Source organism: Fonsecaea pedrosoi (assembly GCF_000835455.1).
Source record: "Fonsecaea pedrosoi CBS 271.37 unplaced genomic scaffold supercont1.1, whole genome shotgun sequence".
In the NCBI taxonomy this organism is placed as follows: domain Eukaryota; kingdom Fungi; phylum Ascomycota; class Eurotiomycetes; order Chaetothyriales; family Herpotrichiellaceae; genus Fonsecaea; species Fonsecaea pedrosoi.
Window position 1 is genome coordinate 868,241 of NW_013550615.1, and position 23,669 is coordinate 891,909.

Here is a 23,669-nt window from a genome sequence, read left to right on the forward strand (position 1 = left end):
TTCGACTGGCATTGGCATTTGCCGCCACTTTTGAACGAGAGACCATAAATTTGGCACCTTGAACCAATATCTCTACCGCGCAGTCAAATTACCATTCATTCGTCGCCAAGATGGACACGCAGAACCTCCCTGAATACATGAAGCGTCCCGCGCTGCAGCCCCGACGGCTTCGGATCGTTGGGATCGGCGCCGGAGCCTCTGGACTCTTGCTCGCTTACAAGATCCAGAGGAACTTCATCAATGTCGATTTGACCATTTTTGAGAAGAACGAAGGTGGGTTCAATGGCTCTCGCGTTATGGTTTGTTGCACCTTGGTATCATGACTGACTTGTGGCTCCTTCGAGCAGGAGTGGGAGGGACGTGGTGGGAAGTAAGTCTTGACCACTCCCCAGATGCCTTATCATCAGTCTCTTTTGGGGATGCATGGATATGTCATGGGAAGTGCATTGCTGCCATTACAAGAACGTGCACCCAACGTATCCCTGGTAGCCGGTCCAAAGTCTCCCGAATACAAGGCTGACAATCTCGGGGTTGCAGAACAATTATCCAGGGTCAGCATACCAGTTCTATATGCCTTCCGCAACTGTGATACTAAATTGACGCAGATGCGCCTGTGACAACTTTTCACACACATATACCTATTCCTTCGAACCCAAGACGGACTATGAGGGCACGTATTCCACGTCTCAAGAGATTCAAGGGTAATGAATCCCGCATCCATCCACGCAATACAAACCATATAGCAGAAGACAATGTACTCACGTATATTTCGTTCAAAAATACACAGATACTTTGAATCGTTCTGTCACAAATACAATCTGGACCGCTACATTCAACTTTCACATGCGGTTACACGGTGTGAATGGGATGAAGTCGGCGCTACATGGACCGTGACCACCAACGACTTACGGTCTGGGAGATCAAAAAAGACAGTCTGCGATATTCTGGTCAATGCGACTGGCGTACTTAACAGCTGGAAATGGCCTGATGTTCCAGGACTCGACAAGTTCCAGGGTCAACTAGTGCACAGTGCGCATTGGGATCCGCAGGTCGACCTTGACCAGAAAACCGTTGGGCTAGTTGGCAATGGGTAAGTGCCGGTATTGATAATGCCCTCATATGTCACGGCCCTGAACATGGCTCTAGGTCTTCGGGGATTCAGATCTTGCCGGCAATATTACCCCAGGTAAACCGCGTGGTCCATGTCATCCGCAGTCCTGCCTGGGTCGTGACGCCCTTTGGGAACAGCATGCCCCGCAAATTCACGGAGGAGGAGAAGAACGAGTTCGCCGACCATCCAGAGACACACTTGCTCCTTCGAAAGCGCATCGAGGCCACCAACAACAGCTTTTTCCAGATCTTTTTGAAGAACACGCCCGAATGCCGAGCCGCGAAACAAAAGTTCACCGAGCAGATGCGCGAGCAGCTGGGAAGCTTCGACCTCGCGAACAAGCTCATTCCAAAGTGGCCTCTGGGCTGTCGCCGTCTAACCCCGGGCATTGGGTACCTGCAGGCCTTGCAGGATCCCAAGACCGAGCTTATCTACGATGCACTGGCTGAAGTGACTGAGGCGGGCTTGAGAACCACGAGTGGTCGTGAAATTCCCGTGGATATCATCATCTGTGCCACCGGGTTCGACACGTCATTCAAACCCAAGTATCCCGTGGTAGGACCCAAGGGGCAAGATCTCCGTGACGTCTGGAGTGATCAGCCGAAAGGGTATCTAGGACTGGCCGTTCCCGAGTTCCCCAATTACTTCACCTTCTTGGGGCCGAACTGCCCGATCGGCAACGGCCCGGTCTTGTGCGCGGTCGAAGCGCAGGGCGATTATATCTGCAAATTCATCTACCGAATGCAGACAGAAGACATAAGGTAAGAAAGAGAAGTGGATGGATTGCGGGAAAATAGTCAAACGACCCGTCTTCTGCTTTCGGTGACGATGACATGAGCACCGCGCTGACGATGAACTCGTTGTTACAGGACGGTGACACCGAAGATGGCGGCCGCGGATGAGTTTATGAAATTCAAAGACACATTTTTCCAGACGACGGTGTGGAGTGAAGACTGTCAATCGTGGTACAAGCTCCGGCACAACAACAAGATCTCGGCCGTGTGGACAGGGTCGACCATCCACTATCTGCGCGCCGTCGAGCACCCCCGGTACGAGGACTGGGACTATACATATCTCTACGACAATCGGTGGTCGTTCTTGGGCAACGGACTGGCTCCGGACGACGTCGATCCCAAAGCCGACCTGGCATTCTATGTCCGCCAGTTCGACGACGCGCCCATCATCGGGAGCAAGAAGATTTACGAGGGCCCGTGGGTGGCAAATAGAGGTGAAAGTGCCATTGGTCTGAAAGATACAGAATACAAGGAGCCAGAGGAGGTATTGCCTGAGCTTCCACCAGCGGGACCCAGGCTCTGACGACACGATAAACTGTTAGTATCCTCTCGAGTCCATCAATCAGGAGGCATGCCTTTTGTTTTTCTTTTTTCCCTCTGCAAAGAAGGCCTGCGATGCTGGACTGCGATATCTTAGAATCTGGCATATATATATACACACACATATACATGGTATAGCCAGAAATGCGACCCGGGGGCCGACCGAAGCCAGTTGGCTTAGCTCTTATGGTTGTATTTGGAAAATACTATAAATTTGACTGGTGGAGAAGTTCTATAACCCATATCACAGTTTACTAACCATCGTGCCTGTAGCAGACGCATCGTGCTTGTCGCCTGAAGGGCAGTCTTTGACTTGGACCATGGCAGCGATCCGATAAAGGCTTTCCTCGGCCTCTCTCTCGATCCGTCTCAGCAATACCTCGCACGAAGGGATATCATTGATGATTCCCATGACTTGGCCGGCGGTCCAGACCTGTTATTTTTGTTTCTTGTGCGTTAGCGACTCAGCGCTTCACCGATGATCTGCCCAGGTGCGGGACAATAGAAACTCACCCCGTAGTCGATATCGCCGTTGAGGAAGACCTCGCGTCCCCGCTTGCCGCTGACCAGTGGAGCGATCTCTTCAAATTTGCCCGTCGGACTGTGTTTCTCAATCTCCCTCGCTTCTCTGGACACTTTGTTGCTGTACAGCCGAGAGGTGTTGGTCCATCTGCGCATGACGAGCTCCGTGTCGTGCTCCGACCCGGCACAAATGGCCTTTTTGACATTCATGTGCACCGGCGCTTCCAGGGTGCACATAAATCTGGTACCCATATTGATCCCCACTGCTCCCAACGCCATGGCGGCGACCAGACCCTGGCCGTCGGCGAAACCCCCGGACGCTAGAAAGGGGGTCTTGATGGTCTGTCGAGACCGACTGAGCAGGATGAAATTGGTAATGTCCGACTCTCCCACATGGCCGGCACACTCGAACCCGTCGATGGAGAGAAAGTCCACGTTGAGCTTGACCGCGGACAGGGCGTGTCGGATCGTGGTACATTTGTGGATGACGATCATGTTGGCGGCCTTGAGGGCATTGATGACGGTTGCGGGACTGTTGCCCGCGGTTTCGACGACGCGGATCCCTTCTTCCACGACGACTTTAATGTACGCCCGGTAGTCCGGGGGTACCATGGTTGGCAGAAGAGTGATGTTGACCCCGAACTGCCATCTGGTCAGAGCCATGATCATGCCCGTGGGACATCGGCGACAATGTTACCGGCTTCGAAGTCATGGTACGACATCTTCGGATTTCACTTCGCAACGCCTCTGTTCAGGTTTGATCAACAACACCACCGAGACCCTGGTGGAAACATGAGGCAGTGGTGCCTATTACCTGCATTTGGCTGGGTCAACGCCGTGAGCTGTCGTTTTAAACCATGTTGTCAGTAGGTGTATCTCTAATATGGATCGTGGCTTCGGTCCTTGGACTCACAATTCCCAGACCTCCAGCATTGCTGACTGCGGACGCTAATTCGGCATATCCAACCCACTGCATGCCTCCCTGCACCACAGGAACTGTCACATGGTTAGTCGTGGCTCCTCCCATATCGTGGAGGGGTCACGGTCGGGAGAGCTCACCCTGAATTCCGAGTGCTTCGGTCAACGCTGTATGAATCGCCATGGCGCCGGTGAGTGTCAATTACAGACGACTAGAAAATTACGGGCACACTATAGCTTTGGAGATGCAAGTTAGTTGTGTATCGAGGTTTTCTTGGTTTAGGCCGGCGATCCGAAGGAGCTGTGTAGCTTGGTCGATATCGCCTCGCGGCCAACGCGAAACGACTGACTCCGGTAATCCGGAGTCAAGCACACCTCACCATCCTCCCATCCCGGCATTTCCAACCGGGATGTTGACTATAGAGATGGGTAGGTATACAGAGATGTTCCGCTAGTTAACTAACGAGCATGATGGATTCCACCAGGGTCCATGCGGCCCTGCATGATCTCGAAGCCACGACCTCCGTCTAAAATCCGATTTGATGTCGGCGCGCCGGCGTCTCTGAAGACGAAACGTCTATGACGATGCGGAGCATCATTGTAGAATAATCGTGATCCCAGGGGTGCTTGTCGGCATATTACTCGCTCGCTTCACTTGTGGTTCTAGACCGGCCCAGATGTTCGCACATCAAGCCATCCGCCACCCCTCTTGTTGTAGTGGCTTAGCTGAGTGGGTCATTCGATCTGAAGCCATAGGAATGGCAGCAATCGTATGTCCTTTGAGATCGAAGGAGAGGCCCTTTGAGCTGATCAGGGGATATGAAGGAATATGAGGCCTGTGGAAAAGTCATGACTTTTTGCCTTGTTCTTCAAATCCTAGGTCCATGAAAAGAGTTTTTTGATTTTTCAACAAGTAAGAGCTGCTATCGGCTATGATTCGAATTTGATCTTGTTTGCATCAATGACAGAGACAGAGCAAGCACAGTACCTCTCGGATCTACACTCCACTCAAGTTCCAAGCTTGAACTGATGCCGAGGGCTTTAATTGGCTCGTTTGAAGGAGCTTCTCTGGCGTTCTCCACTTTTCCTGCCGAGATACCGGGATGCCGGATCGAACTAACCGCATATGGCAAGAAGTTTTTGCAGTGTGGCTGTCGTCTTTTGTTCTTTACATATGTCTGAGGACGACTGTCAAGGGCGTTCGTCGAAAAACAATGAGTCCAATGGTGGTACTTTGCTGATTTTCATCGCGTTTCAACTCTATCAAAACAAAAGATAGTCATAGCTTGAGTCAACGTCCAACCATATAAATGAACGTCGCAATTTGTTAGCAGCCAAAATGTCCCATACTGCAAGAAAAGAGGCGTGGATAGTTTTGTTTGGGTGATCGACTCTCAGCAGCGGAGTGGGCCGAGCTGGAGATGCTTTGTCGCCTCGCCGCAGAATGCGACATTTGAGTGGCATGCCTGGTGATGAGTGACGACAGTATTCAGATGCTAAAGTCACGGCGAGAGCGATATGGCTCGCCGAGAACAGTGTGCACCGGCCCCTTGGATTGAATCATGTCTTGGGAGAATACTTTCTTGGCTATATTCGTCCGTGAATTGCGATCAAGGGTTTCGTGTCGAGTACTTGTGGCTGATCCGGGCGATCTCTGCTAAAATCTGCGGCGTTGGCGCCAGATCTTTCCATGTAGTCTCGGCTAGCAATTCCGAACAATTGCGTTGCACTAGGTGCGTTTGTCACAACCGCACGTGGCCTTCATCGTGGCGTCTAATGTGCATCTGTACCGCTAGCACACAGTGCACAGCGCTGGGTGGTACCGCCTGCTGAGCCAAATGTAGTCCAGTAATTCCTGTCGAGCAATTTTTGTCAAACGTCGTGGTTGGGAATTTTCATCATTCGGAGCTGGTAGAGGACTCGCTGGCCACAAGTCGAGTCGCCGTACCAATAACCATTGATCCGTAGTTGGACTTGGTCGTAATTGATGTGAGCGTCTAACATGGCCTTGATTCCTATCTCAGCTGTATTGCTCGTGCTCGGAGACGCGGCGAGGGATGAGGCTGTGAGATCTGAGGACTAGGAACTCGATCCTGAATCTTCCCAGACGAACTTGGTGCGCTAAAGACCTGCGCATCTGGAGGTGAAGGAGTTTGTGCTCCGGATTGCCGAAATGCCGGGTTTCGTCACCAATCGCCTCGATACCCGGTACTTTTGTCTTTGGAATTTCATTAGTTGGCAGTTGGGCAGCCGGTATGTTATCATTCTCGTACACATCAAAGTACTAATAGATACCTTCTACCATTACTTCTAATCCTCTTACAGGAATTAGGGGGAAATCGTAACTGCGAGAAAGACTGTCGCTTCAGGCCGAGTGGTGGAGCTAACTTTCACTAACTGGATCGAGGCTTGGCGGCCATGCTACTTCGCTAGGCGGCGCCTGCTTTAACTAAAGACAACCCCGTAATTGCCCTGTAGCGTGGTCCCTATCATCGAATACTGTGGTAACCGAGTACCTGGAGATACCCGTCTCCACAAATCTCCCAAGTGCCTAGCCACCTAGCCAACTAGCCTGACCGAAATCTTGCCCTCCATGCTTTGGCACTCTCCCAGACCCCAGGGTCCCTCCTCCGTCCCCCCAGGTGTTGCTGGCCACTAGCCTAATCCTCGCCTTACCCCGCAACTCTTCATCCTTTCAAGTTACGAGCCACACATTTTTATCTTCATCAACCCTTCGAAGAATTGTACCACTGTGTCGATAAAAACAGCAATTTTGGCCATAATATCCTCCCATTAACCCATGGCTTCCGGTAATCCAACATATGACGCTTCTGGTGACGAGTCCGATTGGGCGCACAGGTATGAATGAATCCGGTAGTTGTACATTGTTTTTGGGGGTGAGATCAACTCCTAACGTCTGCTTTCGTGTCTCGGTAGACGGACCCCAAGGGCGTGTAAACTGTGTCGCAAGAAGAAAGTACGGTGTAAGTGGTGTTTCACCTTCTTTTCACAACTCCAACTGACAGCTGCGCCGCGCAGGCGACGGTGTTCGTCCGGCATGTTCTCAGTGCTTGCTACACCGGAGCCGGTGTATCTATCTACCCCGAGCTGTCCGAGCGACTCAGCGAGCACCGCGACATATGACTTCGAAGAAAGCAACAGACTGCGTCAGAAACGATCTTGAAAGCAATGAGGTACCATCTTCAGGTCCGAACCTCGTCAACATCGACCATAGCTGTTCCTCAAACCAACAGCCTAGTCCATCCTCAGTTGCTTGTTCGTGCCCTCTCTTGCACCTCACAGTTGGAATATCTTTCTCATGACCTCCGCAGCCAACTCAGCTCCAATGGACATATCCCACCAAATGGCAATGTCAGGGGTTGAATCTCGACAGCCTCAACAACATCAACCTAGGCATCCTCAAAGTAGCCATGAAAAAACAGGCACCACACCACAACCAACGCCAGGAGGAGGCACACAGTTCCTTCATACGGGCCAACTCGATCTTCCAGGGCAAACGCCCAATATGTACCAAGATTTCACAACACACTGTGATCTAATGGACGAGGTCCTGGGCAATACCGGAATCTTGACGCCACAAATCTTTGAGGCAGATCAGCTCCTCGACTTTTTGCCCGGCAAGACACCTGATTTCAACGGCATCTTCTCCACGACTCATCAAACGACGCGAGATCAGCCCCCGGGCAATGACGAGAGCTTTGCGTCTCATTTGACGCCGGAAGACTTCCCATCTGACGCTAGGATGCATAGCTCTGAAGCCGGACCGGGAGGAGTTGGCCTCGATGTCGATAACGCGTATTTCTCCACCAGTTCGAGAGGACACCGCCCCAGCCGTTGGGGAGAGGCATATTTGGAAGAAGATGTTGGTCACAGCCTGCAGAAAGCGGCTTCAGGCCATATCAAGTACATGGGTATGAAGTCAAGACCCTTTCTTATCTGACCTAGGGGCACGTACAATTACTAACATTGCATTTCAGGGCCAAGCATGGCAGTAAGTTACTGAGATTGGGCCTTCCTGGGTGCCAACGCGCGTCACACCATCTCACTTTCTTGCACTCTAGTTCGTCGCTGGGACACAGATAGGCCAGACATGGATTACCAATGCAACATCCTCGACCTATTTCGCCGACCAGATGCACTCATTTCTCTCCAAGTGGACTCCTGATGCCCTTGATGACGTGCTGTCCACATCCCGGCCTTATGATGCCGCTTATCTACCACCTTATGATGTTGCTCTATCATATCTCCAGAGTAAGTTGACTCCAACTTAAATATTCTCACACATTTTGTGCTGACTCTTGGATGTTTGAAGCATATTTCGATGAAGTGCAGTGGTAAGGATAAGACTCAACTCTTCTCGAGATAGTTATTGAGGCTGATCTTTCAAGTGCTTTTCCTGTCCTCGACCAGCAGAGCTTCATCCACGAATTCAATCGTTCTTATTCTTCGTTATCACATGTTCAAAATCCGACGTGGTGTGCTCTCGTCAACATCGTGTTGGCCATGGGGAGTCGTGCTAGTGTCAGTACGAATGACGACCAGACTTGTGGCCTCTTCTGCAATGCTCTAGGGTTGTTCTCTCGGGTAGCGCTTGGACTGTCGTCTCTGCGCAAAGTGCAGACCTTGACGCTTATGGTGAGGCCATCACTTCAGGACGAGAAGAATACGTGGGACTGACTTTCGGTTTCAGTACCTCTTCCTGAGCCACTCAACCTCTCCACATTGGGGTTACACCATCCTTGCCTGTGCCGTGCGCGACAGTCAAGCCCTTGGACTTCATCTGCAGCCTCGAAGAGCATGGGGATTTTCCCACGAAGAATTGAGACAGCGCAGCCTCGTGTTCTGGACGTTGTATTGCTTGGATACGCGTGAGTGAAAATCCTGGCAGTCACACTACAATGGCTTTCGTGCTAACAGCGAGGCATACAGTGTTGACATTTCGCCTCGGCCGTGCCCCCATACTCCGCCGAGAAGATATCGAGGTCCAAGTGCCGAAGCATATCCTTGAAGCCGACTTCTCGAACCCTGAAGACTGTGGCTTTATGGATGATCCTCTTCTCGGACTTCCACAGAGAGAGCTCTTCCTTGCCAATATCGAAGTTTCGCATATTCTGCAACGCGTATTCGAACTAACCGCAAGATCATTGGAGCTCGAGATCCTAGAGTCAAAGACTGCGGAGATTGAAAAAGAGGTCGGTCTAGCACGATTGTGTTCATTCCGGATCTTTCTAACTCTACGTAGATATCAAAATTCTGTGACAGCCTTGATGCTAACTGGCTTCTCAAATCGGGCAACGAAGCGCGACAAATTTCCAACACGTCTCATCTGCTGAGACTACCTCTTCTGGTCCTCAACTCGTCGATTTGTGTGGCGAGATGGATCTTGGGTATGAGAGTGCTCGCGGGGAAAACTGTGCAAGGCCTCAAGCATAAATCTTCTGATCAGCTACCGGGCCATGCTTCATCTGAGACTCGGGATCTTGAAAAAACCGGGGAAGCAGCTGCACTATTGATTCGGATGATCACGGCATTGCCCAAAGATGTGTCGAACTTCTACTGGTATGAATGCATTTCTACCGTTCGGGGGAAATTTCCCTAGCCTTCCCAACAGCTGATCGCTTGACTGACGTTGTATTCAATTCCAGGTATCTTGAGCCTTTTCCTGCATTTGCTTTGTACGTCTTGTACCTGGCCATCCTTCACAACCCGGCGGTTCCCGAGGCAAGTGAATACATGGAGCTGATCTCCATCGTCGTCGAGTCCTCGGTACACAGTGTTGACACACCGCGACCGCTACTCGGAGACCCTCATTTGACACATTTTCTGACCTTCTTTGCACGATCTGCACGTATGACTATAACAAGAGCCAAATCTTGAGCCATCAACAACAAAACCTGCAATTTATTGTCTCCCTCACCACCTATTTCACTACTCCGAGGCCTGCTACTACCACAATCATGTTCTTGCTTTAGGTAGAGAAGGATGCCAGCAACAGTCACACTCCGATAGAGGAAATTCCGGACCGAGCTTGAAATATCGCATCCAGTCTCGCAATCAGACTATTTACCTGCATAGCTCATCCTGCGCTAGTGTTTAATTACTTGGATCCGACCCCTTTGCTCGTCTCTTCTTTGTTGTGGCCTTTGATAGCATATTGTTTCTTTTTACCCATAAAACTACACGTCACACGTAACACTTGTCTCAGGGGATGTGTCCGCCATTCACGGTGCTTACTACTCGTCTAGTCGAGTGCCTCTACAACTCCAAGCATAATCTATATCCCCGTCGACGAGAACGGCTCAGAGGATAACAATGGCACTGGTTCTCTCTAGTAAAATAGTCAACGCGTCCCTTCGAGCCCTGGCGGATTTGTTGGGAGACAGAGTGCTCAAGGTTATTGTGTTGAGACCGAGAAAGACCGTTCTTTTGACACCAGCCTCCCCACCAGCTGTCATCACCGTCTCAACAACGCTGGTTTGGCTTGTTTTGATTGACTGCGGAACTCCTTCGAACTTCCTATTCCTCGGTCCGTCTCGCAGATTCACAACCAAGGCGTTGATGCCATGTCAGCCAGTCTCCTCGTGGATCGTCAGTGCGAAGCCCCCAATCGCACCCACGTGAATATGACCTGCCAGTCATTAGTGCCCCAGAAGCAGTTCTCCACAGTCGAAACGTCATTCGACGGGGTATTACTATACGTCAAAGATATTCTATTGGATCGGGCAGATCTGACCGGCTGTATCTGGGGTTCATGTCTAATCAGCAGCGGAATCTCGGCTCCCCGGCCGGACGTGCCCATTCGACATTGACAGGCGGCCACACCATGGAGAAACATCTCAAAACTCGAGACTAAAAAGACAGATCTGTTCCATTTGAGTCAACTTTGTCGATGCGTGAAACGTCAACAAGTCCAATGCCGTCACCGCCCGACCTCTATGAAGCCCTCTGGCCCTTGGACAAGTATCCAGCCCTCGACCCTCGTGATTTTCCAGATGTCGAGTCCTTTGGCAAAATCAGACGGTCGGCCGATGAATTGACGAATGGAGCCCAGGGCGACGGCGACGTCGAGGTCAGATGGAGCAAAGTCGTTTCTCGTGATGGGGCACCGCTGAGTCTGCTCTGGTATGAAGCGGCGACGTCCGCCTCTGCGCCTGTCTTTCCAAAGCCAGCTTCCCGGCCTCTGCTGATCCTCATTCACGGGGGAGGTAAGTCTATCTTTTTTTCTTTCTGTGGGATACGTGTGTTGTGTTTTTCGATGGTAAATCTCTATTACTATGGTCTTGGTACTTGGTCGAAGAACCTATCGCTGACGGGAAAACCCACCCCCATCAAAACATGTCAGGCTGGATCACTGGTGACTTCTCGGTTGAAGATGGTTTCGCAAGGGAGGCCGTCAAACGCTTGGGATATTTAGCCGTCAGCCTCCACTACAGGCTGTGAGTAGGCATTCTTCAGCCTTTTCTTGATGTCTCTGTAAATAACGGCTGATCAAGGAGCCCTGAGCATCGCTTTCCGACGCCGTTGAACGACTGCGTGGACAGCATTCAAGCCGTGAGTTGTCTCAACCGAGGAACACACCACTCTCTTCTCCTCGTGGATGGTATTGAGTTGTCTCGCAATAGATCCTTCGCGACTCCAATCAATATCGCTTCGACCGAACTCGGGTCGTCTTGGGAGGAAGCAGCGCGGGCGCAAACCTGGTCTGCGGAGTCTATCGAAGTCTGAAGGGTGAGGCCGGACTCCAAATACGGGGACTGGTATTGAATAGTGAGTGTCTGCCCTTTTCTTCCACCTCTCAATCAAGTCAAGCCAGCAATCCCCAGACGGGCTTCCGCTTCGAGTTCAAAAAGAGACTCACGCGCGAGGAACACTACAGTCCCCGTGACGTGCGATCCCCTTCACTGGCCCGACGACGGAGCTGTTGCAAACCGCAGCTGGGAAGAACACGCCAACGCTCCGCTACTGAGCTCAGACGCTCTATCTTTTTGTTTCGGTAAGGAGCATCACGCCTCAACACTGATTTGAGATCACGCTCTGTTGCAAATGGCGTTTCACTCACGGCCTCATTAGATCAATACCACCCGGAGCGAACTCGACAATCGCTAGTATCGCCACTGCTCGCACCAGATCTGGCCGCATTTCCGCCGACGGGTAAGTCCAAGAGGCGGTAACAGCCTTCCCGCCTGCCCTGTCTGTGAGCATCCATTGTTTTCGGGGGGGGGGGGGGGGGGGGGATGGAATACCTGCAACAAGGGGGAGATTTCTAACGGGAAAAATGTCGTTTACAGTTATTGTCTGCGCGGGCTGGGACCCCCTCCGTGACCAAGGAATCGCCATGCGAAGTGCCCTTGAAGCGAACAGGTAGGTTCTATCCGTCCGAGACACCATTTTGCGATTATGCAGCAAAGTACGGATGGTCCACTGATCATATATATATATATTTTCTTCGCCCGATCTAGGGTGCCCGTTCGGTTCAAACTGTTCGACATGGTTCCCCACGGCTTTCATCTGATCCCGGACCTCCCGGCCGCGAAGCAGGCCATAGAAGAACTGGTCCAGGGAACGGCTTGGATACTTGGTAGAACAGATAAATAGCGAGAGATGCCAGGCCACAGTCCATTGGTTCCTGTCCATACAGGAATGCAAGGCACTAAACCTTTCCACATTGGTCTTCCCGCTAGCTACGTTGGTGTAAAAACGTGAGGAACAGTGGCTACGGCTCGCCGGCTTCTCGGTTTGTGTGTCTAGGAGAGAGCCCATAAATCGACAGAAACAGCGTTTCCCGAGTCTCTATAGTGCCAGATTCAAGACCCAAGACCATGACATCCATAGACGCAGCAAAAGACCCATAGTAGTTCCGGCGGCGTATGCGACAATTCAATCTATGGAGTCTCATTCCATTGATCCCTTCTTGTGCGAGGGCCTTCAGGGCACCGAACTCTCTGGGCAAGACTTCGACAACGAGATGCAGTTATTCGTCTGTAATGAAAATCATTTAGCTCCCAAGTCGCCCGCCTGGGATACGGTCTTTAATCAGGACGAACAAGACATTCCGTCCGCGACTCTCGGTAAGTGCACGCCTCCATCCTTGGTTGATCTGGGTTTTCAGGGAAACATGGCACGGATTCGTCCGCTGACGAGCTCTCCTGTCCTGGACGGCTATGCCTCAGAGGAAACCTGCTGGCCTCGTTGGGAACCTCCCAACCAAGAAATGGGTGAACAGGGCGAGGACACTGTATCATGCAACCCTTACTGTCCCGCACTTCTACCCACGCTGTTCCCAGGCTGGCCCCAAGCCGGCGAGCTGGAGAAAGTGCTCAGAGACCTATACTTTCAGTATTTCCATCCGCATTGGCCATTCCTCGATGCCAGGGACGATGAGCCAGCCCTCCAGAATCGGCACAGCGACAAAGCTGATGGCAAAGCGCGGCATCTCGCCATGATCTTCGTGGCGTTTGGCGTAAGGCCGGAACCCGGTCATGTCTCCCCCAGTCGTACACCGAGACGCTGATGCATCTGAGTGTAGTATCTCAGTGAGTCCCAGCTCGAGAGCACACCATTTTCATCCATCCACGAAGGTCAGAGCGTCCTCTTCGACCAAGCCAGGGTAAGGTGAAAAGAGGTCATCTCTATAGGCGTTATCGGACCCCTTGCAATCCAGTCGACGCTCGACTGACTTGGAAATTTCTAGAGGTACTTCCATCAAGACGAGACCATGAACCCTGTTGTCCAAGCCGAGACCTGCTTGCTGCTAAGCCACTGGGGCCCTTATAGCTCCGAGACTGAGGTCAACCACTACTGGGCTGATCTGGCCCTGAGCAAGGCACGGACGGCGCGCGAATCAATGACCGACAAGCACCACGACGGCAAGAGGATCCTCCTGCTGTGGAAATGCTGCCTGATCAGGAAGCGAATTCTGGCCTTCCACACTCCCCTCGACGATATCGTCGCCGACGATACAGTTGCCGACGACGGCGTGCATGTCAAAGCCATCGCCGCGAGGATCGCCTTCCCACCAAACACCGACGTCGAGGTCGTCGAGATGGTTCGCAGGTCATTTCCGCTGGCGTGCCAGCTCAGCGACATTGTGGCCCGGTTCTGCGCGTTTCGAGATCGCGCGACAAACCCGTTCAGTTCAGACGACATTTTCCGGATCCGCGAGGCGATTCAAAGGTGGGATGAGAGCCGACGAGAGTGTCTCGTCGCCCACAGCAGCGCGGGTGAACGGAATATGGTAACCGTTCAGGTTCTCGATATCCTTCGGCAGTGAGTTTTGCATTTGGCCTTCCCTACCCCCCCCCCCCCCCCCCGGCCCCGGTCGGTGTTTTCTTTTTCGTCGTGCTTCTTAAAAACGGTTTCTTACACGGCCCCTCCTTCCCCTAGTGCCCTGGTCATTCAGCTATACCAGATTCACCATCTTCACTCCTACGACGGCCTTCCCACTGGTGGACTCTGCGAGGGGCTCGATCTCGCGGCAATTCTGGAGACAGAGGCCGCTCCCCATGAGATTTCGAGGACGGCGGCAGCCTTGATCAAGGTATTGGGAAGGGAACGCATTCCTTTGGTCATGTAAGTGTGGAAGAGAGTCCCTCGGGATTGAGTAGAGCAGCACCACCACGACACGCAAAAAGGCCACCCATACTGACGCCCGCCTTATTTCTCTAGTGCGACCTGGCTCCCATTGCCCATCTGCCTCTTGCTCGTGAACATCTACCAGCGAGACCTTCAAGCCGCCAGAACCACGGACATGCAGAGCCTCGCCAATCTTCTCCGGGTCCTGCATACCCTTCGGGGTCGGTTCAGCGGAGCACAATTCGTAACTCGACTCGTCGATGTTCTTACACGCTCGCTACCTCACCGGCTGACCAAAGATCTGCAAAAAGGACGTACGTCAACGAGTGGAGCGACAGTGTTGACGGATTCCCCCAGCATGCGCTGCCGAGGCGGGGGGGGAGACGCAGATGCAGATGCGGATGCCATCGACGTGTTGGCCGCCACGTCGCCCTCTTCGCTGGGTCAAGGGCACGAGCTCTGCCACCTGTTCTTCGACAAGCACGAACTGCAGTGGTTGAGGGCACGGACGGTGACGGTCTCGTGGGCACTGAGATTTATTCAGGAGTGTTTTGTCCACCGGTCGATTGTCGGTTGGCTATAGTTGACGCGCCATATATGCCTAGCAGGCTAGTACATGATTGCCCACGAAAAGGAGGACTAGGGTCAAGCCAGCATGTATGGACCGAGCATAGGATGAAGAAGGTTCATGGTGGATTGGTCCATCGATCGCAAGCTAGTTCAGGCCACCGATTGCCCCTCTTAAGAGACCAAAGCTCTGCGTTTGGCCCCTCACGGCTATGTCTCGATTGGAATATGATATGACTATAGCCTCAAGTTTTCCCCATGAATTTTCCAGGTCGAGCCCGACCAATCTCATCCATCATCACCTGTCAAACACGGCCGTGAGACCTCCGTCACAGACGATATCGGCCCCGTTGACAAAGCTACTCTCACCGCTCAAGAGGAAACTGGCCACGTTGGCCTGCTCCTCACAATCGCTCGCCCGTTTCATGGGGCAGCGCTTCGCATAGCCGCTGGCCTGCTCGGCAAACCGCTCGTCGTCGACAAAGTCCTTCTTCCAGTCGAGGTACTCGGGCGTGATGACCACGCCGGGCGAGAGGGCGTTGACCCGGATGCCATGCTTACCGTAGAACAGACATCCCGTCCGGGTGATGCCCAGCACGCCGTGCTTGGCCGACGTGTAGGCCGGCATCCCGTTGGTCATGCGTCCGCAGATCGAGGCCGTGTTCACGATGGCGCCGCGCTGGGGGTACGACTTGTCGTTGAGGTAGCTTCCCTCGGGGACGCGCGGCTCTTGTTTCCGCATCTGTTCGGCCTCGTACTTTTGGCAGAGCCAGACGCCTCGCTGGCAGATTTCGTACAGCCTGAAAAGATGGGAGGAAAAGAGAAAGCTGTTAGCTCATCCCCTTTTTTTTTTTTTTTTTTTTTTCCTTTTTTTGTTTTTGGTCCATAGACTCTTTCCCCCTCGGTGTGGTGTGCGCCACATCGAGATGGGTAAGGAACTGTGGGACATAGCCACGAGGGAGGCCTCATCTCATCTCATGAACTTACTTGTCAAACCCTTCCCTCGTGACATGGTCCTCGTTGTCGTCCATGGCCTCGCCCACTCCCGCGTTGTTGGCCGCCCAATCAAGCCTCCCCCACAGGCTCACGGCCTTGTCAACCATGGCCTTGATGTCGTCTTCGCTCCGCATGTCGGCCCGGATGAAGACGGCCTCGACACCAAAGTCCTTTGTGATTTGCTCCGCCGATTCCCTGCCGAGTTCCTCCCGGACATCTGCAATGAGCACATTGATCCCCCGCGAAGCGAGTTTCCGCGCAATGGCCAAACCGATACCCCGGGAGCCGCCCGTGACGATTGCCGTCTCCTTTTCCCGTACACTCATAATTGAAAACACTCTCTAATAGCAACCATCGCCAACAACAATGATCGAAAAAGCATTGCAAAATCCTTATACTATAGCTCGGGATCCCGGGATGTCGGCTTGGGAAGGGCCAAGGCTAGCTAGTGCTATATGTAAATATCAACGAGGTATAGAAGGACTTGCCATGTCCGCCTGTGGGCCCTGAGTCTTTGGGAAGTGCTGAGTAGCTGATCCGGGAGGACAGGGTTGACAAGACATAGAAAAAATTCTGTCTTGTAGGAGACATCTCTGCTCGCATGACAAAATTGTGGTCGGTCGTCATGTCCATTCATCTCTATCTCTGCACATGCACATTTCCCTCACTCCATTGAACTTGACTGTCTTCAACTCTTTGCCCTCTTTCCCAGTGACCAGGAAAAAAAAACAACGTCTTCCCCACCACCAAGGGGAAAGCAATGCGGCAGTCCGGTATCTCGACATCTCGGCTTCTTGGCTTCACCTCGTTGGAAACCCCACGTGTGCATGATCATTTTGGCGAAAAGTCTGGAACCTCGGTCCAAGTGAAACACTAGATTTCCCCGGATTCACAAACGGCAGGGAAACAAGATAATCATAGATTAGATTTCTCCCACTCCCCGAAACATATAGATATCTACAAGAGAGTATCAAGGTGAACTTATGGTTGTGCGAAGCTGTGGCCCTGGGTCATTCTCCGGACCTTTTCATGAAGAATGGGACCCAGCTCACCTGAAACAAATATCGAAAGGTGCTTGGGGCCAGAGGGATAGCCACAGGGCATAGTCAGACACCAAGAGGAGGACAACTACTTGTACTGTACGTGTCCCCACCGGAACTATACCGCAAGTGGTAAAGGGAAGCTGACATAACCTAACCAAAGAGGCTAGGCACCCAGCTCGGCACCCAGCTAGGGACTGTGACAACTACTGCGGGCAGACCCTCCAAGTCACAAAGGCAACAGTATGTGGCGATTCACGATTCATTTTCCGGCTTGTCTGTACACCCTCTGTGCGACTTCAAAGACATGTCCGACTACAAGCACAGGTATGTGAAAGATCTATTCACTTGTCATGTGACGTCACGTGGTGTGGTGTCGGGCGGCTTTCAGCTCTCATTTCAACGCAACTGGGAGCTGAAAAGGTACTTGTCCAACATGACTTTCACTTGCACTTTTTCATCCACCTTCTTTATTGTCCACGTGTGGTAAGAAGATCCAAGTTGCCAACTCGACTGCCCAGCACGCGCGCTTACGTATAGCAACCACCAAGGAACTCTAAAGTATTGGCGCTTCTTGGGGACTTGGGGATTTGGTTGACAAATAAAACTTACAAAGAACACCACGCCCCATTTCTTTCCCTTCAACGTGCTTCGACAAGAGGCCACAATACCGCACGGCATAGCACGGCAAAAGAGTTTCCCCGATAGATATGAAGTCACCGATCCCGGACTACCTGAATATTTTGTTGGAGAAGGTCCGACCGAACGACGATGGCGCCCCGGCTCAATACATCAAGACGCTGGCAAATGCAGACACATCCAAGCTCGCCGTGGCACTCGTCATGGTAGATGGCAACGTCTACTCAGCCGGGGACGACCAAGTCGAGTTTTCGATCCAGTCCATCTCAAAGGCGTTTGTCTACGCCATCGCAATCGAGGACGCTGGGCTGGAACATGTGCTGGAGCGGATCGGCGTCGAGCCGTCCGGCGATGCCTTCAACAAATTATCGCTGCACAAGGGCAACAACCGACCGATGAACCCCATGATCAATGCCGGGGCTATTGCGGCGCATTCACTCGTGGTCCACCCCAACGCCACGGCGGAGGAGAGAGTCGACCGCATCCTCAAGACTCTGTCTAGGCTGGCGGGGCGACAGCTTTACGTGGACGAGGACGTGTACGAGGCCGAGCTTGAGGATGCCGACCGCAACATGGGCATCGGGTACATGTTGAAGGCGGCGGGGATCATCTCGTGCAAACCCGCCGAGGTCGTCAAGGGCTACATCCGCCAGTGCTCCGTCAACGTCAACGTCCGCGATTTGGCCATGATGGCGGCAACCCTCTGCAACGCCGGAGTGAACCCCGTCACGGGCGAAACCATCATGCCCGCAGACAGTGTCCGCCAGGTGCTTTCCGTCATGACGACATGCGGCATGTACGACGCCGCGGGGGACTGGGTGTCCCGCGTCGGCATCCCAGCCAAGAGCGGCGTCGCTGGCGGCGTCATCGGCGCCCTACCGGGACAGGTCGGCATCGCCGCCTTCTCACCGAAACTGAACGACCGAGGTAACAGCGTCCGCGCCGTGGCGCTCTTTGAGCAATTATCCCGCGACATGGGCTTCCACATGATGGACGTCAGCCAAGTCGCGCGCGCCAGCGTGAGCACGTCGGTGGCCAAGATCGTCGCGGGGCAGGAGGAACCCCACCACCCCAACTGCGACCGACGCGTGGTCATCTTCGCCCTCCGTGGCGCCGTCCGCTTCGCCGGCTCCGAGCGCCTCACGCGCGCCATCGTGCGCGAACTCGGCGACCCGGACCCCAAGGACCCCGGGTCCGGGGCACACCAGGACGCGTGCGCCATTGTGATTTCTCTGAGAGACGCCTTCTCGCTCAACCGCGTCGCCCGCCGCGTCATCCACGAGAGTATCAAGCGGTTAGTCGTCGAGGGGAAGAACGTCGTGGTGCTCGATCCCAGCGACGTCTTGCAGATGGATCTGGACAGTCTTCCACCGGGTCCGGGTCAACGTCCGCATATTGTCAGCAATGAAAAGGAGGCGAGAGAGTTTATTGGCGGCAGGGGCTGTTCGGCCATTGCGCAATCGGATAATTGGTAGGGAGGGAGGGACCTGGATATCTTTTTCCTAAACAGTGGGCAACAAATTGTCAGTGACCTTGCTAGAATATACAAGTGTATATCCCTCACGAGGACGTTGGTGGTGTATGGCAGAGGTCGTCACGTGTGACGACCCATGAATCCCTTAGCTAAACTTTTCCGACGGGGTCGCGGCCCAGCCTGGCCCAACGTTGGCTTAGCCTCACTAGCCTCACACTTCCCAAATACTTCTGTTCACGTTTAGAGCTACTGACCCTCTACCACTCCATCTTGTCGTGCGCCCACACCGTTCCGTGAGGCTTGCCTGCCTTGCAGAGAGCTGAATACAAGCAAACACAGGTGATGGAGGAGCACGTTTTGTTCATAGGCCGGCCACTCCCAACTCTCACTTCAGGAGAGCATGGGGTGTGGATAGAAGACGCCGCCGAGGTGGCATCCTGGAAGAAGAAATTTTGGAACGAAATAGAAGCAAGAGCCGTTGTGCCAACCGATGAGCCGGAAAAGAAGTGAAAGTCCCAAGAATGACTTTCGAGGTTCCGGGAGAATGCAGAAGGCCATGCTTAGCGCTCAAGGTCGAGGTTGATCTTACGCAGCGTCTTTTCGAGAGACATAATTCTATTTTAGCTTCAATTGATGTTTCCCGTCATGAAGGATTCAATTAATGCGTGCGTGTCGTGCGAGCAACTGCGAATAGGTAACGCGACAAGAGCGGGCGGCCAGGTAATGGTGGAGGATATGTGCCAGTGGGAACATGCAATTCTAGAGTCCTCGTGTCAAGTAGATACATGATGTGTGGTGGAACCAGTGATGCAACGGCACATCACGACGACAATCTCATTTCCGGATTGATGAGCACCAAGAAGTGCGACACGCTGCCAAGGGAAGTCGATGCCCCTCGCTTCGTAAGGCTATTGACGCTCGCGCGGACTCCGGTGAGCCAGTGATTTGGCGCAGGCAGTGACTTCGTTCGCTCGGCTAGGCAGCAGCAGCATGGCAAATCCGCTTGGGTGAGGCGTGATGGTAGAGGCTCAACCGATCAGGCTCCCGTTGTGAGGCTAACGAATGGTGTCGATATGTGTAAGAGGGTTAGGAAGTGCGTGATGAGAGTGTTGGACTGGGTAGGTACGTAGGTAACGCAGTAAGTGTGGGTAAAGTTGCTATTGCTGTGGCCTAATGGTTGTCAACAAGGGGTAGTAGTGAGGATCAAGGTTTTTCCGCTCCGAGACCAGATACAAGTACCGAGTACAGAATCGGATTCCCCTGAAAACTGAGACTCTGGCAGTACCAGAGCGTCTTGCACAGAAAAGAAAGATAAGGGTTCCCGGACCGACAACCTGAACAAGTGTGAACCATTGTACAAGTAGAGAACAGGATATTCAAGTGGGCCACCCGCCTCATACCAGATCTTGCTCGGTCCCTGCTGCACCTCGTAGAGCAGTTCAAGTGAGTTGCAGAGTTCCAAGTACCTCTGGAGGGAGTCAATCCAACAGGGTCGAAACAGCCTCGCCATACCCTCGCCGTACCCTCGTGGACGCAAAGGCTGATCAAAGCGACCAGTCCACAAGGAAGACCAGTTTGATAGGGAAGACAACCATGGCCGGCCAAGTCCCAAAGCCAACCCCAGAATTCACATTCACATTCACCACAGACCCATCGGTATCACCCTTCACGGTCCCGTACCAGAAATATATCGCCAACCAGGCCACACGCTCAGGGATCCCAGATTACGAATACGTCGCCGTGGGGGCTCTTGTCTTTTGTCACTTTCCTACCCCAACTGACACCGTCAGCACAGTCGACACAATAGTCGACACTGACGCCGCCGCCGACCACCACGGCAACGGAACCCAGTCCCTTCGCGTCCTCCTCGTCCAGCGCGCCGCGCACGACTCGGCCCCCCTACGCTGGGAAGCCCCTGGCGGGGCATGCGACCCGGAGGATGCGAGCATTCTGCATGCTGTCGCGCGCGAGTTATGGGAAGAGGCCGGGCTGGTGGCGAGACGCATCGGGCCCCTCGTCGCGCCGGGCCACGTCTTTGTCACGCGCGGCGGGAAGAGGGTGTGCAAGTTTGAGTTTTTGGTCGACGTTGCGGGCGGCCGTGTCAACGACGTCGAAGACGACGATGGGCGGCCAAAGGACAGGGGAAAGGACGGAGATGGAAAAGGGGGTGGGATTTCTCCTAGCATACCACAGGTAAAGCTAGATCCGAACGAGCATGTCAACTACGTGTGGGCCACAGAGGAAGAGTGTCGCGAGGGCAGGACGATAGCGGGAAATATAGAGCTGGCGTTTACAACACGGCAGCAAAAGGCGACTTTGCTTGAAGCGTTCAAGGTCTGGCGTGGATTGGATGGGATGAATTAACTAACAACTTGCGCGTTATTACTCTGTATATTATTACATGCCTGGCTGAGTGCTACCTATCCAGGTTTACTATTGCTTTGCCTGGTTGACTGTTGAATCCCCCACGAGTACTCCAATGCACCACTTCCTGCGTCCTAACCACCAAGATCGTGTTTATGTCGTCGCTTTGTTCGTAAATCATGCTGAAGTAGGCACAGGTCTGCGATCCAAGCTCGTCCGGCCACTGTGGTGTGCCCCATGGGTCACTGCCGGCAAAGGGTCCCTCACAGATGAAGCGCCAGTGCCGTAGCTGTTTGTGGTTCCATTTGTGGGGTAAAGCCCAGCATCACGCTCCACATCTCTCTCATTCTTGTGAAGGTATCGATCCTGCTGCACTGCACTCGTGTCAAACCCTGCCGCCTGTCCTCTGAGACCATGGGCAGCATCAAAGGGTGCACCTCCATAATGCTCTCCGTATCCCCATCCAGCTTGTCTAGTAAAGACTGCAGTTTCAAATCCTCCTGCACCAGCAGCACCTGCACCGTAGGAGAAGGGTGTATGACGTGTCAAGGGGATGTGGTTGAATCGGAAGTCCCAGACCGAAGCATAGACCATGCGATAGCTCGAGATGGCAAAGATGGAGCCAATGACCGCGCCGGCCAAGACATCATACCAGTTGTGAAATTCGTCGATAGTCAGTGCACCACCAATGAGGCAGGCTCCGAGCAGGGGTGCATAAGTCACAATGAGTTTCCAGAATGCTGGGTGGTGGTTGCTGAAGACCTTGAGTTTGGCGTTGAGGTAAAAGTAGAGATAGACGAAGCCGCCAAACGCGGCGGTAGTGTGGCCAGATGGCATGGACTCGAGTGAGTCGTCAATCTGGTCGACATCTCCCCTGCAGATGTTTCTCTGGAACATGATATTCTCGAAACCTCGGCCAGGGTGCGCCGCCATCAGCGCCGGGTCTGGGTCACAGACGGCCAAGAAATGAGGTCGCAATCCGCCAATCAGCCATTTGATAAACACTTGAAAAACCGCCGCTCCGATCAGGGAGTACAAAAGACCAATAACGGCATTGTTAACATCCCAGAAAGAGCGAATGCGAATCTGCATGCACAGGATGATGAAGATTGGGATCAAGGAGGCAAGAAGGGCCGCGAGCCAGATTGGGACGATTTCATGACGCAGAGGATAGGCGAACTCGGGATAGACAATTTCTCCATCGGCAAAGGTCACTGGGAATGAGCGGCTAGGAGCAGGTTTGGCTTCATAGACTCCGAGGCCAACGGCACCCATGGCAGCCATGGTCAAGATATCCACCCATGTGAATTTCAGCCTGCCTCTGTCAGATCTTCCGCGACATGGTTCGGAGGAGAGAGGACTTACCATTGCCCGAAGCTTGGTCTGCGGTTGAAGTCGCCAGAGTCAATGTCAAAGACGGGCCGGTGATTTCGTTTTTCATGACGAAGAGCGTGGCCATTCTTGGTATGGCCATTTGAAGCTGGATTGTTGGTTCGTCGTGAAAAGAAGCCCATCCTGAGCGTTGAAGGTATCACGTATGTGGGAGAGGGGTGATGGTTGACTAAGAGGGCCACAGAGCAGAAGGGTAAGGCTGAAGAACAGAGTTGAGGGAAAGATAGAGAGGGGAAACGATACCGCTCCTGGCGACGAGCAACTGCAGACGTTCAATACCGAACCTGCTCAATCTGAGTGAGGAGGAGGAAGGGTTGAGGAGAAGTGAGGTGAAAATGAAGTATTTCAACTCGCCTCCTACTCGAATGACGCAGTGAAAATTGTGTGGGCATGTTAGGGGATGTCATTTCCATACCCAAGTGAGATGCCTTTGCCTTGTTTTTGGACAGCGAGGCACGCAAGATGCCGTCGCTTGCACGAAAACGGGTGACGGTGAGCACACAGAGTGGAAGTCTGCCATGCAGATCGCCAGTGGACAAACCAGACAAGCGCAAACTGGGAAATCTTGTGTCGCGCTAATCGATGCTAAGTGGCTTGGCTGACGTTAGGTGTGGCTTGAAATCGCCATGACGCCAGGGATCAACTGTGATGTCTCCTATGGATCGAGATACCCATCAGTAATGGTAACGGTGGGTGGGCGCAAAAAGAGTGAGAAGAGA

At 53.1% G+C, this 23,669-nt stretch overlaps 8 protein-coding genes across 8 annotated transcripts; 5 read left to right on the plus strand and 3 right to left on the minus strand.

Moving 5' to 3' along the window:
- Nucleotides 1–110: 110 nt before the first annotated feature.
- Z517_00303 (uncharacterized protein) lies at nt 111–2,428 on the plus strand (the record flags this gene model as incomplete). The annotated part of the gene is made up of 7 exons (XM_013433269.1): nt 111–273; nt 348–370; nt 538–551; nt 606–701; nt 788–1,090; nt 1,147–1,872; nt 1,981–2,428. 7 exons carry the CDS (start codon nt 111–113, stop codon nt 2,426–2,428), a joined length of 1,773 nt encoding a protein of 590 aa, XP_013288723.1.
- Nucleotides 2,429–2,689: 261 nt separating this feature from the next.
- Nucleotides 2,690–4,069, minus strand: Z517_00304 (uncharacterized protein; the record flags this gene model as incomplete). Its single annotated transcript, XM_013433270.1, has 6 exons — nt 2,690–2,878; nt 2,959–3,609; nt 3,665–3,714; nt 3,782–3,809; nt 3,881–3,963; nt 4,027–4,069. 6 exons carry the CDS (start codon nt 4,067–4,069, stop codon nt 2,690–2,692), a joined length of 1,044 nt encoding a protein of 347 aa, XP_013288724.1.
- Nucleotides 4,070–7,411: 3,342 nt separating this feature from the next.
- Z517_00305 (uncharacterized protein) lies at nt 7,412–9,783 on the plus strand (the record flags this gene model as incomplete). The annotated part of the gene is made up of 9 exons (XM_013433271.1): nt 7,412–7,817; nt 7,884–7,897; nt 7,968–8,157; nt 8,219–8,240; nt 8,295–8,541; nt 8,597–8,774; nt 8,836–9,098; nt 9,149–9,465; nt 9,552–9,783. The coding sequence occupies 9 exons, from the start codon at nt 7,412–7,414 to the stop codon at nt 9,781–9,783; spliced, it is 1,869 nt and encodes a 622-aa protein (XP_013288725.1).
- A 1,036-nt stretch (nt 9,784–10,819) lies between these two features.
- On the plus strand, nt 10,820–15,061 carry Z517_00306 (uncharacterized protein; the record flags this gene model as incomplete). The annotated part of the gene is made up of 11 exons (XM_013433272.1): nt 10,820–11,111; nt 11,249–11,342; nt 11,400–11,457; nt 11,529–11,673; nt 11,783–11,899; nt 11,977–12,057; nt 12,906–13,366; nt 13,433–13,513; nt 13,598–14,172; nt 14,290–14,475; nt 14,572–15,061. The coding sequence occupies 11 exons, from the start codon at nt 10,820–10,822 to the stop codon at nt 15,059–15,061; spliced, it is 2,580 nt and encodes an 859-aa protein (XP_013288726.1).
- A 282-nt stretch (nt 15,062–15,343) lies between these two features.
- Z517_00307 (uncharacterized protein) lies at nt 15,344–16,367 on the minus strand (the record flags this gene model as incomplete). Its single annotated transcript, XM_013433273.1, has 2 exons — nt 15,344–15,845; nt 16,033–16,367. The coding sequence occupies 2 exons, from the start codon at nt 16,365–16,367 to the stop codon at nt 15,344–15,346; spliced, it is 837 nt and encodes a 278-aa protein (XP_013288727.1).
- A 1,424-nt stretch (nt 16,368–17,791) lies between these two features.
- Z517_00308 (glutaminase A) lies at nt 17,792–19,195 on the plus strand (the record flags this gene model as incomplete). The annotated part of the gene is made up of 1 exon (XM_013433274.1): nt 17,792–19,195. The coding sequence occupies one exon, from the start codon at nt 17,792–17,794 to the stop codon at nt 19,193–19,195; it is 1,404 nt and encodes a 467-aa protein (XP_013288728.1).
- Nucleotides 19,196–20,787: 1,592 nt separating this feature from the next.
- On the plus strand, nt 20,788–21,558 carry Z517_00309 (uncharacterized protein; the record flags this gene model as incomplete). The annotated part of the gene is made up of 1 exon (XM_013433275.1): nt 20,788–21,558. One exon carries the CDS (start codon nt 20,788–20,790, stop codon nt 21,556–21,558), a length of 771 nt encoding a protein of 256 aa, XP_013288729.1.
- Nucleotides 21,559–21,735: 177 nt separating this feature from the next.
- Nucleotides 21,736–23,072, minus strand: Z517_00310 (uncharacterized protein; the record flags this gene model as incomplete). The annotated part of the gene is made up of 2 exons (XM_013433276.1): nt 21,736–22,873; nt 22,924–23,072. 2 exons carry the CDS (start codon nt 23,070–23,072, stop codon nt 21,736–21,738), a joined length of 1,287 nt encoding a protein of 428 aa, XP_013288730.1.
- Nucleotides 23,073–23,669: the final 597 nt, after the last annotated feature.